This window comes from Centroberyx affinis, unplaced genomic scaffold (assembly GCF_046629955.1).
Source record: "Centroberyx affinis isolate AG114_WGS23_722 - 3 ecotype Tasmania unplaced genomic scaffold, CSIRO-AGI_Caff_v1 ptg001650l_1, whole genome shotgun sequence".
In the NCBI taxonomy this organism is placed as follows: domain Eukaryota; kingdom Metazoa; phylum Chordata; class Actinopteri; order Beryciformes; family Berycidae; genus Centroberyx; species Centroberyx affinis.
This window is the reverse complement of record NW_027280081.1, coordinates 114,676-128,684: the sequence shown is the minus strand read 5'-3', so window position 1 is coordinate 128,684 and position 14,009 is coordinate 114,676. Positions and strand designations below refer to the sequence as shown.

At 40.9% G+C, this 14,009-nt stretch overlaps 1 protein-coding gene across 1 annotated transcript in view; it reads right to left on the bottom strand.

Annotated features, from left to right (window-relative positions):
* Positions 1–1,636: 1,636 nt before the first annotated feature.
* LOC139651390 (arf-GAP with dual PH domain-containing protein 1-like) overlaps positions 1,637–14,009 on the bottom strand; it is a gene marked incomplete at its 3' end in the record, with an annotated part of 28,164 nt that continues 15,791 nt past the window's right edge. The window contains exons 3-7 of the mRNA XM_071528286.1: positions 13,287–13,378; positions 8,547–8,629; positions 4,257–4,369; positions 2,965–3,111; positions 1,637–1,720 (exon numbers count right to left, since the gene is read on the bottom strand). Coding sequence (XP_071384387.1) covers positions 1,637–1,720; positions 2,965–3,111; positions 4,257–4,369; positions 8,547–8,629; positions 13,287–13,378 — 519 coding nt within the window. The remainder of the gene's footprint in view (positions 1,721–2,964; positions 3,112–4,256; positions 4,370–8,546; positions 8,630–13,286; positions 13,379–14,009) is intronic.

Below are 14,009 nucleotides of genomic sequence, written 5' to 3'. Positions count from 1 at the left end.
TCCCTCTCCTTGGCATCACTCCTGTTTTCTATGAGGAGCCGTGTAGGTCATTATTCATTCTGGGCCTTTCACATATATTCATTTTACTCTCACACATATATTCTCACTCTCACATACATTCATTTTACTCTCACATACATATTGTTTCACTGTCACACACACACACATACATATATACACACACACACACACACACACACACACATATATATATATATATATATATATATATATATATACATATATATATATGTATATGTATGTATATGTATATATATATATGTATATATGTATATATGTAATTGTCACTCATATTTTCTTTCTCTTACTTTTTACTTTCACATATTCATTATTTTACTCTTATTTTTCCTTTAATATATATGAATGTAAGTGTAGAATGTATGCATGTGAGAGGAGAATATCTGTATGTGACAGTGAGATATATGTATGTGAGTAAAGTATATACTGTATATGTATGTGAGAGTAAAATGAATGTATGTGAGAGGTCCAGAATGAATAATGACCTAAACAGCCCCTCAAAGATTTCTTTGTCATTTTACTGAAGAGGATCAACATGTTGGAAGTGATTCCTCCATCTTCCTTTCCCTCCTTCCACCATCTGCTGCCAGAAACTCTTTCAGCTTTAGCTCCGTTTGCTCTGGAAGAACAGAACCTCTTCCTGTTTTGTGCCGTAAAGCGATCCAGCAGATTTCCCTCCAGATCCACCAGGTGGAGAAACAATGGAGGATGCAGAGCAGAGTCAGGTGGAGGCTGACAATCTCCTTGACGATGGTCCTGCTTATTTACAGTAATTATACTCAAATTTCAAAATGAATGTGACAATGATTTACTGATGTTAACACTCTACATGTACCACCTTTAACGAAATCTTTCAAGATGGATGAGGTTTTGCAATTCTAATGCAACTTAACTGACTCAAAAGAGGAAGACAAGATCAATGTTCAATCTATGTTAAAGGAACTCAAAAATTTACCCAAAATCTGGTAACAATTAATCACTGCATAATTAGCCAGTGAAAAACTGATGACTGATGAGTGGTAAAAGTCAGAATCTGAACCTTACTCTCTTTTTTGCACTTTGCTTCGCACTTAAGCACTGCTGCACTTCTTAAAATGTTGCATTTTACTTGATTTTATTCTATGTACTCTATTTTATAACTATATTCAGTGGGTTTTATTTTCCATCTCATGTTATGCATTCCTCATTTTTATCTTATTTTTAATATTATTATCAAGTGGGTTTTATTCTCCATCTTATTTTACATTAATTATGGCATTCTATCCCTGTTTTTATGCTCATTCTATGTCTATTTTCATGTGAAGATGCATTCTATATATGTATTCTATTCTCATCTTTATCTTATTTTTTACTAATTTTATCAAGTTTTATGTGAAGAACTTGGTGCATGTAATTTCTTTGTTGTAAAGCACTTTGAGCTGCATTTCTTGTATGAAAGGTGCTATACAAATAAAGTTTATTATTATTATCATTATTATTACTCTGGTGTTACTTGTCTTCCCTGTTAGAAACATTTATCACTGTTAGTTTGACAGTATTACTCATGACCACCAGCTCCTGTAACAGGCATGGTGGGTGATTCAACGTGTCACCTCACCTCCTCGTCACTCGCTCCGGGGAAAGCCACCTGCAGGTAGTGGAACCGGGCCGCTCTGATAGCATTGAACCAGTCGACCATCTCCTGCGGGGGAAACAACAACAGAACACCGTCAGTGGATTCACACAGAAGAGCCAGGGACATTTATTTATTCACCCCGGGCTCTGTGAGGAGAATGAGAGATGTTTTTGAGGTTTATCCACTGATTGAATTAAAGGTGTCGTTGCTGTACAGAGAGAGGTGTAGTGAGGTGAGGAGGAGAGTCTGTGGGGTGCGGATGCTGCAGCGCTGTCGATACTCCAGCACAACACCAGGATGACGGTGACACTGGATGAACCCAATGAACTCCTTCATTTAAAGCTTTCTGTGACACGACTTGACCAGCAGAGGGAGCAGTACACTCTCTCTCTCTGTCTCTCTCTCTCTCTCTTTCTTTCTCTCTCTCTTGAATGACTATTAATCTCTGTCACTTTTTCTTTCTTTCTCTTTATCTCTTTTCTCTTTTCACTGACTATCTCTAACGCTCCCTCTCTCTCTCTCTCTCTCTGTTGATAGACTCTCTCTCTCTCTCCCTCTCCTCTCTCTCTCTCTGTCTCGTCCCTTCATTCCTATTTTCTTCATAAACCCCAGAGGAGCAGCAGTGTTGTGAAGCAATGATTTGTGTGCTCAGCACTATAACAACCCCCAGAGAGAGAGACAGAGGGTAGACACACACGCACATACACATACACACACACACACGCACACACACACGCACACACACACACACACACACACACACACATAGACACAAAGAGTTTAAAGCTATGCATGTCATGGTGAGAGTCTCTGCAGGTTTCAGAAAGCCAAATTTAATGCTACTCCTTTTCTAACGCTACCTGGAATTCAATTTAAGACCAATTTAAAAACCAAATTATTCAAACAAAGCTGGCAAAACCGGCCTATTTCTGATTGAACACAGCTAATGAAAGTCCATGAAACTATAAAAGAGCAGTATAAGAAAAAGGACAATGGGAAATTAATTGTTAAGGGACGTGAAGACCAACTGTGTTAAAGTAAAGCAGATAGGCTACATATTGTACTATAAACCCTGTTCTGTGTTAATCTAAGAATGGACATGCAGTGCAAAGAAACCTGATTGTATGGTGAAAAAATAAGACTTCTAATAACCGCGTTTACAACATTTTAATACATTTTAACGCCTTAAATTTAGATAATGTAAGACTTTTTCAGACTTATTAAGGATCTTGCGGATACCCTGTCACAAGTAGAGTAATAGAATTAATATGAGTGTGAGTTAATGTGTGAGTGTGTGTGTGTTTGGGTACCTTGGCGTCGCTGTGGTAGACGAAGATGTTCCTTGTGCTGTTGTCCTTCAGGTAGGTGATCTGCAGGCCGCAGGGGTTGCCGATCTTGGCCGGCTGGAAGGTGGCGTTGAGCGTTTCGATTTTCATCATCGCCTTGGGCTCCCTGGCCTGGGTGGAGGTGGAGGGAGGCAGGGAGAACAGACAGGGGGGAACAGGACATTTTGACACAGAAGGTCCTCTTGCACACCTGAGTACAGACCTTTTTCACAAACATGGATGACGTACTTCCACTTCGTCTTAGCAGGTTATCAGTTGTTCTCACCATTGCCAGCAAGAAGCCAACTTTCTGTCACCTTCGACTCTGTCTGTGATTTATTTAGTGTTTCGACATAGCGTATAACACAATACAGGTACTGTCACTGACATATCTTTCTGTTTCTGCTGTCAGACGACTGCACCACTATAAAAAATGTATTTGATCGAGGGTCACAAAATGCTAACAGCCCAATTACCGTTGGCCTTGGTTAGCCTGTTAGCATGTGTCCCATCATCACTAATTGAGACTCTGTAGATTCACCCTATTTGCCCAAATTAAATTCTGCTGTCTGGTATGGTCCCTGGCAGGAAAACCTCTCCACCCACAGGGAGTGACAAATCAAAATCTGTCTCCCAAACAGCAGTGAGCAGCGCTCCGTCCAGAGAAAACTAGACTCACCAACGTTAGATCTTCTCCTCTCTCGTCTCTTTGGTTTCCTTTGGTATAAAGCATCACAGAATGGCCGCTTGGTAAACATGAGCGAGCTGTGTGACGTTTACTGACCTCACCGCACAGGGTTTCATGAAAAAGGCTTCAACGTGGAAAAGGTGTGACCAGAGGGTCTATGATTTTGTAGGGTAATACACTTCAACTTGACTAATTACTCACTTACTGTAGGTCTGCATGGATGAATAGGTTTACCAATAATTGATGCAGTTCTAGTTATCTGATATCAATAGAGTGTCTGAGGCAGAATGAGGCAGACTGCTTTAATTAGTTAAAATGTTAGAATGCAAAGAAAAACAACAGTTACTGCCTCTGTTTCCTCCCTATTTTGTAATTACTGCAATTTTTAATGCTCTAAAATAAGAGTTTGGAGATGAGATGGACTCAAAATGCTTATACACAGGATAGATAACATGCCATGACAACAAGCCCAGGCACAAATTCTTCTACAAAGAGGAATTTCGCTAAATGTAAAACTGTTCAGCTGGAACCGGCTGGCTGGTGTCCGTCCGCGGCTACACAACCCAACGGACCGATTCATCCTGCTTACATCCTGCTTGTTGAAGTATTTGAGGGCTCCCTCCCTCTCCGACAGGATGAACTTTCGGCTGAGGAACTGGCCGTTGTCTCGCCCTCGTTTCCATAGAAACCCCTCTCGGTACCCTGGGCGGAGGCGGAAGAAGAGAAGAGAGGGAGAGGGAGAGAGGGAGAGGGAGAGGGCGGTCAAAAACCCATCAGAGGAGACAGGAGAGATGTGGAGAAACTGGACGGTGTAAGACGATATGTCAGAAAAGCATTTTGAAATCAAAGATCATTTGAAAGAGGAAAAGGAGAAAAGACAGAGAGAGAGAGAGAGAGAGAGAGAGAGAGAGAGAGAGAGACAACACAGCCTGACATCCAAGAAACAAGCAAACAGGGAGGGAGGAGAGTGGGAGGAAATGCAGCATAAGGCGACACAGACAGAGATTACGTTGCCTCCGTGCCAAAGAACATCCTTTTCCATGTTAATGATATGCTGTTCTATTTATAGCCTGTAATGTCTCCTTTCTTTTTCAGTCTATTTCGGAAAGAAGTCCTGCCTACACAGTCTGCCGTTCTCTCTTTTTTTCCCAATATGTTTCTATTTCTGTCGTGCTGCAAAGTATTTTTTTTCTTTCTTTTCTTTTCTCTCAAGTCCGGATCTATTTCTGTGGGTTGAATGGGAGGAAGATGTCTAAGCATAATGAGGTGGCGCACCAAAGGAGTGACTCATTTACATTTTAGCTGTTTAGCTGACGCTCTTCTCCAGAGAAACTTTACGATGAGCGCGACTGTCAAGTAAACTTCATTACAACATCATTACAAGCAAGCAAGCTGAAGCATGAAAGAGAGCCATGTGCGCCTGGAATGAATGTAGGAAAGTGGTAGCCCATACGGAAAGAAAGATTTCAAAATGGATTTAAAAATGCATTTGAAATATGTAAAAATTTGCCACTTCTTATATTTTAATAAATATATTTTAAATGTATTATCAATTCATTTCAAATGTATTTCTAATATAATATAATATATTTCTTCTCTGGTCTGGAATACATTTTAGAGACAGAAATAAATTTTTGCATGGCTTCAAATGCATTTTCAAAATGTATTCCGAAGATCCCATGCATTCCAAATGTATTTGAAATGCATTGTGGCCAAAAAATATATATTTCAAATATATTTCCTTTCCGTAGGAAATGAGAGAAGCAATAAGAAAGGTAGAAAACTGTTGTTTTTTTAATTCATACAGTATGTTGGGGTATGTAGAGGAAGATATGGAGGAAGTAATCTGATTCGGTTGTGTGTCCGGAATTGGATATGAATTTTGAATCTCAAAAATAGGTGCGCTATCATCCATTTGCAGGGACTGGAAGAAAATCAATTACAAGTTAAGGTAAAAGCGATATTAAACTTTAAAAAAGAAAGATGGAGGATTGTTCATTTATGAGAAACTTCAGCGAAAACAGTACAGGATGAAATATATTGGTATATGATTGTGATTTTTTGGTGTCCGGAATTGGATATCCTGATGTTAACACTAATGGTGTCTAGTTGGGTTACCATGACTGTATTGTTGCTAACACATCTAAAACACAACAGCTAATGTTAGCTGCCGAGTATTGGTTAGTAGTTGTCAACATAGTGTTAGTTGCTTTGCAAGGTTAGCTTGCTGGCTAGTTAGCTAACTAACGTGTTTGTTCAGATAACTGAGCTGACTCTTCTCAAGTTACAACTCTTCATGTTTTGGAGTAGAGACTAGGGCTAAAGACAAGACAGTTTACTGTGTCACAGTAACCTACATTTGGAAACAAATCTGTCTTATCGGACCATTCACTTTTACAAGATGAGTTTCAGTTTACAGCGGCTGTCCTGACTGGAGTGGAGGGACTAATTCAATATACTGTAGCCTGCCTGGTTCACTCACACACACACACACACACACACACACACACACACACACACACACAGATACTCTCACAGATATATGGGAAATTGTAGATAGTGGTGTGCACATATTGGTATATTCCATTCCGTTGTTGTTGCTAGTGTGTTTAAGGCTGCGTTTTCTGTGTGTGTGTGTGTGTGTTTGTGTGTGTGGGTGGGTGTTTGTTTGTGTGTGTGGGTGGGTGTTTGTGTGTGTGTGTGTGTGTGTGGGAGGGTGTGGAAGTATTGGTGAAGTTTTAAGCTGATTTTACTGACTTTTTCCTCTGCTTTGATGTAAGATGTTTCTTTGAAGAGCAAAAGTCAGAAATCTCACAGATATTCCCCCGTCTGCATCTTCCGCTCCACCGCATTTTTCCTTTGTATCCCTTCCCTCATTTCCATTCTGACTCAACCACACTTCCTCTCTTCTTTCTTTCTCTCTTTTCTTACTTTCTGTTCCCTGTTCTCCTCTTCTTCTTTCTGCGTTACACCTCTCTTTCTGTATTTTTTGTCATTTCCCAATTTTTTCCTGCTCTGCCCTCCATTCCCATTCTCCTCTTCCCTATCCCTCTACAACATGTGTGTGTGTGTGTGTGTGTGTGTGTGTGTGTGTGTGTGTACACGCTCTCTCTCCTTGTGTGTCTGACTTTCTGACATGAAACACTCACCTACACTGGCATTACCTCATCAATCAATAGCCCTCCTTCTCCCCTCCCTCTTCTCCTTTCCTAACCCCCTTTTCTCTCCTCCTCTTCTCTGCACACTGGATCAATGTTGACATTGACCGCTGTGGAGGCCAGGTTACTCCCAATAGTCACACACACACACACACACACACACACACACACACACACACACACTTCCGCAGTAATGTAGCAGTGAACAGCTGATGCCATGCACATAGTGATGAGCGATACACAATGCAAGTATAGAGACGACAAAATTACCAAGTGAAGCCTTGGTGTGTGTGTGTGTGTGTGTGTGTGTGTGTGTGTGTGTGTGTGTGTGTACGCACGCTCCTCCACTCCGGCTAATGATAAACACATGAGGTCATTGCTAGCCAATAAGAAAACTCCATCTTTAACAAGACATGAAATGTATACTCACAGAGAGACACACACACACAAATACACTCACCATCCATCACCATCCATACATACACACACACACACACACACACACACACACACACACACACACACACACACACACACACAGATAAACACAAGTTTGCACACAAACATGCCAACAACAGACACATACACACGCATACACACACCAACATAACGACACATATACACAACCTCACACACATTCATGCACACACACACACACACACCTAGCCTCCACACAAACATACATACACATACACACATCTGCCCAGAAACACACACACACACACACACACACACAGATAAACATAAGTTCGCACACAAACATGGCAACAACAGACGCATACACACACCAACACACATACACACAACCTCACACACATTCATGCACACACACACACACACACATCTAGCCTCCACACAAACATACATACAAATGCACACATCTGCCCAGAAACACACACACACAACCAACCAACCACACACACACACACACACACACACACACACACACTCAATGGCAGCTGTACTCTACAGCATTCCCTTGACAGTGACAATTACAATGTCATTGCTTGAATATGATGGCTCAGCGTTAAATTGGCCAACAAATACGCAGCCACTTAAAGAAGAGGGATGAAAACGAACGTTTCAAAGTCGTCAATGAATGTTTCGGGGTAATTGAATTCCTGATATCGGCATCTTCTGGGAAACGTTTGTCCAAGGAGGCTTCAAGGTTCTGCTCATCGGAGGGGAAATGATGCAAGTCTGACATGACAACAGACCCGTCATTTCCCCTTCTTTCAGTAGAAATACCTTGGAAACTCTCGTGTGAGTGTGTGTGAGTGTGCATGCATGCGTGTGTGTGTGTGTGTGTGTGTGTGTGTGTGTGTGTGTGTGTTCTTGTATTTCAATACTTCTGAGGGCCAAATGTCCTCCTCGCATGGAGAGAAAGATGAGGAAAATCCTGCTTCATTTAAGGGTATAAGGATAATGGTAGTTTGGGGTTAGGACTTGGGTAAAAGAGAGAAAGAAAGATAGAAAGAAAGAAAGAAAGAAAGAAAGAAAGAAAGAAAGAAAGAAAGATAAAAACAGATAAGTAAGGATAATAATAAAAGATAGAAATAGAATGAGATTAGAATTAGGTTAAGGTTAGGGTTAGGATTTAGGGAGTGTCTTCACAGGTATAGTAATACAAATTGTGTAACCCTGTGTGTGTGTGTGTGTGTGTGTGTGTGTGTGTGTGTGTGTGTGTGTGTGTGTGTGTGTGTGTGTGTGTGCGTGCTCACCTGCAGAGTAAGGCTCCTGTTTCTCGATAAACTCGAACTCGTTCCTCTCGTACCTCGCTCTGATCCACTGCTCCCTCAGCAGCCTGGAAACACAGTCAGCTTTCACATCAGCAGAATATTCAGTAAAACACTGGGAATATTCTCTTTTCTTTCCTTTTTTTGCTCATGGTCTCATTTATTTACAGCAATTATAGAAAAGTTTCACAATTAATTTGCCAATGATATATTTATGTTTAAAAATGCTACACATCACCTGTTCCTCTCTGACAAAACAAAGAAAATGTGTAACTTCTGTTTGGTGGTAGGATGTTCAAATTATGCCCTAAAACATTATGCTGTAAAACAGTGAAAAGGATCAGGGAGGAGGAAGTGATAATGTTAGCATCTTTCCTTTTGTTGTCACTCCTCCAACATGGCAGTGTGTCCCTGCTAACCACTGGAAGCCACTCTGCAGGCATTCAGCGACAGGCATCAGACACGTATTTCACACTCAAATGGATTGTCTAAGCTCGTCATACAAAGACTAGCAGTTTGTGACAGAAGAAAATGGCTTTAACAACTGTTTTGAAGCTGTGAGCGGTTGATCTGCATTTCTAGATGCTTGTGGACGTTGGAGGAAAAATGTATCTGTATTGTGAGCAGCTGAAAGTTGAGATTAATCACAATCAGCAAGTCCCAGCTGCTGATAATCTACGTTTGCATGAAGCGATTCATTCCAAAATAAGATCTCCAGTATTTGAAAAAACCTTCTCTTCGAAAATGATCACTGGCATGAAGGTATAACTCATCACTAAGCTATTAGTGATCCTAAGACCATTACAAAATACATACTTTTGATTAGGTTGAGGAAGGCAATAAGCATCTCATCTTTCAGCTTCTGTTGGGTTTCTGACGTTTCCTTTTGGGGGAGAATGGGGCCGTGATCACACAGGACACTTTCTGAACGAGACTGTACCTTCTTTTCAGTTACAGCAGGCGTGTGTCTCCTCCAAATGTGCCTTGAGTTTTGGATGCTGCACATTTTGGGGCGCTGCCATGAGCGCTCCAATTTGAACCAAGCGGCCAAAAAACCACAGGTGAATTTTGAAGCCAATAAGGAAGTGGCGGCAGGCAGCAACTCCTCTAGCTCCAAAAAGACTCCAAACCGCCCAACTCCATTCAAGTCAATGGGACCACAACCCAACTTCTGCTAAAGATCTGCCAATAGCGGGTTCTGCTATCTGCCTCACTTTGGCTGCTCTGGCTCCAAAAAGTGTCACCGTCTTGATGTTTTATCTCTGTTTTCTATTATTTATTTATTTATTATTTTTTATTTATACTTTCTCATTTTCATTTATTTCATTTTTGATTATTTGATTTTTTTTTGGTTCTCTTGTGTGTGTGGAGAATGTGTTCGGTGTTGAGGGTAAGCTGGAAAAGAGGGTACATATTTTCATCATGCTTGTTCATCCTTAATTATCTGACCCTCTGGAAATCAATAAATATACTTAAAAAAACAAAAACAAACAAAAAAACATGGCGGCGACCATAAACACAACACCCAGGCTTCAAAACGGCCCTTCAGAAGACAATGGGTGAGGTCACACTCACTACGTCCATCTGTTTTTACAGCCTATCTATGGTCTCAAGTTAAGTTTGATGCGCATTTCGGTTAACTTTATCTACATCCTCCATTTCAGAATGGGCTCCTCATCCTCATCCTCATTTGCTAACTTTCTCTTGTCCATTATTATTTTCAGCGTTAAAGGAATAGTTCACCCAAAAATGAAAATTCTGTCATCATCTACTCCCCCTCATGCCAAATGAAACACAGGTGAAATTTGTTAGTCCATATAACACACAGGGAGGTTGCCAGCACAACTTGGTAGCAGCCTTCTCCAAAACAACTGAAGTCAATGGGGACCTGTTCTTTAGAGCTCCAAAACAAAAACAGCCCAACAATCACACTGTGAATACAAAGACCTATACACCATTATTTGTTGCACATCAATCAGCTGTAGTTAAGATTTGCACTAAATGATGGTGTAAATATACTGTAGGTCTTTTTGGAACTCTGAAGAACTGGTCCCCACTGACTTCAGTTGTTTTGTAGAAGGCTGCTATGGAGTTGTGCTGGCAGCCTCCCTGTGTGTTATATGGACAAACTTCACCTGTGTTTCAACTGGCATGAGGGGGAGGAGATGATGACAGAATTTTCATTTTTGGGTGAACTATTCCTTTAACCCCCTTTGTTACTTCACGTTACCTAAAGCTGATCAGATAGCAGCACAGCAACAAGAATGATGTCACGCTCTTCGCGCCCTTTGAGCTCTTCCTCTCTCTGTGCGTTTGAGCGTGAGAAGAAAGCGTCCCGTGTGATCACGACCTTATCTTTGCACATTTCTAATGGCTGACTAGTAAAATTAATTCAGAGCTGCAATGACTCGATGATTCACCGATGCTGCAATAAAGGAAGCGATCTCAATTTTACACCGTCTTCTTTCTTTTCATCGCGTGTGGAGGAGCGAACGGCAACAGTCAGCACATCACCATGCCAACAATCTCTCTCTCTCTCTCTCTCTCTCTTTCTCTCTATGTCTCTCTCCCCCCTCTTCACTCTGCCCCTCTGGCTCCCGACTGCTCTCATCTCTACACGTTTATCCTTTTCATCTTCCTCTCTTCATCCTTCACTAGAAAAAAAAAAAAAACGACTATTCCATCAGCATCAAGGAAGTAAAGATGACTTCCTCTCATTAGAGATTTGTTTTGAGCGACACCTTCCAGTGACGCTCAGACAAATCTATCTTAAACACCAGAGGAGCAGATCGCCTTTTAGGTTTTTTTTTTCTCGTGAGCGCAAACAGACGCCGTGACTCAGACTCCTCTCCTCTGCTCTTTCATCTGCGTTTCTCTGCCGTTTCCCTTTCTCTCACGCTGCCTTCCTCAGTCGTTTTTTTCCTCCTCTCTTTCTGTCCATTTCAAGCGTATTCTTTCACAGAGAGACAGATGAACAGATGGATGGATAAAACCTAAGAAAAAAAAGACTGTCGCTACCTCGCCTTACAACCAAAGTGCATGAACTGGAAAAAGGTAGAAAGGAAGAACAAATTCAGCTATTGTTATAAAAAAAAAACATGTTTATTGGTACAGAAAAACCAAGGTGTTTCAGCAGAAACCCGGATTAATAGACATCCATCGGCCTCCAGGAGTAGCTGAATTTGTTCTTTCTGCAAACCTACATTACCCACACAAAATGCCGCGTCATTATTTTCGTTACATCACTTTCAGCATCCCCCTCTACTCTCTTTCACACACACACACACACACACACACACACTCACACATTCAAACACGCACACACGAGAAGCAGAAGCAAAGTGACAGCCACAGTCAGAGGTGTCAAACGGTGAAGCTCAATTTACAGTTACGATTTATTCACTTTAACGTGGTGTAACTTCCACTACCTCTGCCTGTTCTCATCATAACTGAAGAGACTTTTAAAGATTTGACAGGAAGTTACAGAAAAGTGTGGCAATTCACTTCAATTCAATTCAATACAACTTTATTTATCCCACATGTGGGGAAATTAAAAAAAAAAAACGCAATTATAGGTATAAACAATCATTAAAAACAAGACACAGAATACACATCACATGACAAAAACGGACAGGACAGTAGTAGAATATTTTTGCGAAGTGCAGAATGCAGGCAGAGGTCAGGAGTCATATGCATATAACTTAAATTATAATAGTTTACAAGTGTCAAGTGTTGGAAACCTCCCAATTCTTATGTACATTTTTTATTGCATCTGGTACAAAGTTGTTTTTCCTCTGGTTTGTCTGACACTGGGGAGCCAGAAAGCACCTGCCTGATGGGAGGAGGCTGAATTCATTGAGTATAGTATATGTGACTTGTCATCTCATATCTAATCTAATATTGCCTGTGCTGAGCGTAAAACTCTCTGAGTCTTCTCCGAGGTAATCCAATGATTTTGGAGCGTGTGCTGACAGGGCCAGAGAGCCTGTTTCTGTCCTACTGATCTGATTGATACTTGCGGACCAGGTAATAAAAGATAAAATACTCTCAATAAAAAGACACTAAAAAGTTAAGTTACTCACTCCAAAGGGGATTAACTGCCTCTCACAGTGCAGTCTTTGTTGTTTGAAACTCAGGACACTCAGACGCTTTTATCCAAAGCACCTTACAGCACCATGACTGCTTACATTTTTACCATGGGTGGGAACTGAACGCCTGAATGTGGCAGTGTTAGTTCAAAGCTCATGAACTATACAAAAACCACATTATACCTGTGAATGCGCTGCAATAATGCATTACACAGCTATTACACTGGATGTTATAGAGGCTTTGCAGCTGTGTCACAAATCTCCCAGCAACCCTGTCTGGTGTCATCATGAGGGTTCACTGGAAAATCGGCTGTATGCGAATAATGGCTAAATATACAAACCTGAAACCTGAAAAGCTTGTTTTGGTGTGGCTGGGGATCCATTCAGTAACGTGCCAAGAAAAAGTGAATAGTGTGATAAGGTGGATTTGTGTCCAACTGTAGGTTACTGTGACACAGCAGTCTGTCTTGTCTTTAGCCCTGGTCTCTACTCCAAAACACTCTGAGTTGTAGCTTGAGAAGAGTCAGCTCAGTTAACCTGAACAAACAGCTGGTTCTTAGCTTTGTTATAGCCACTACTATTACTACTAATTATTATTATGTTTAATGTCATAGCAAACCAAGGCCAGACAACTTACTTGCAGTCGGTGTGTGTTGGTCTGTAGTAGAAAGCAGGAACCTTCTGCTCGTACTTGGCCTTGGCTGCACTGTTTCCCAAAGCAGCCACCAGCTGAAAAGGAAGACAAATTATTATCAAGTTGTTTGTATGTTTGACTGTATGTTTTTACAGTTTAACATTCAAATTAAGACATACATAGAACATAGTTTGTAAATTGCTGCATCTCAAATTTGCAGGGAGGGAAATTAAAACCCTTGGGAATTTTGTTTGTCTGCTCTACAAGCAGATTTACAAGGAACCAGCCATTTGGAGGTTATTTTCTATTCAAAAAACCTAGCTAGTCATGAGTGCACCTACACTGCACAGCTATAATAATACTAATACTAATACTAATACAAATACTAATACTACTACTAATAATATACAAAATAAAGTGCTATTAGGAAACACTTTTAAAGCAGGTGACACATAACAGCCACGACAATTCAAGAAAATAAGAACTGAGAATGATGACAACAAAAGAAGAAGACAAATATAGAGTTCAACTTCGAATGGGATGAGAACAAGTGGGCTAAAGAATACTAATAAGTGAAGTTATGCAGTTGACAGTGTCGGCCCTCTGCTTTGCTGAGGGATTAATTGCCGAAATGTCTAAGCTGCGTCGGGGCAGCGTCTGCCTTCTGCCCTCTCTCCCTCCATCGTGCGTTTCATCCAGAGATAATCCCTGAGCCCGGTCCAGCTG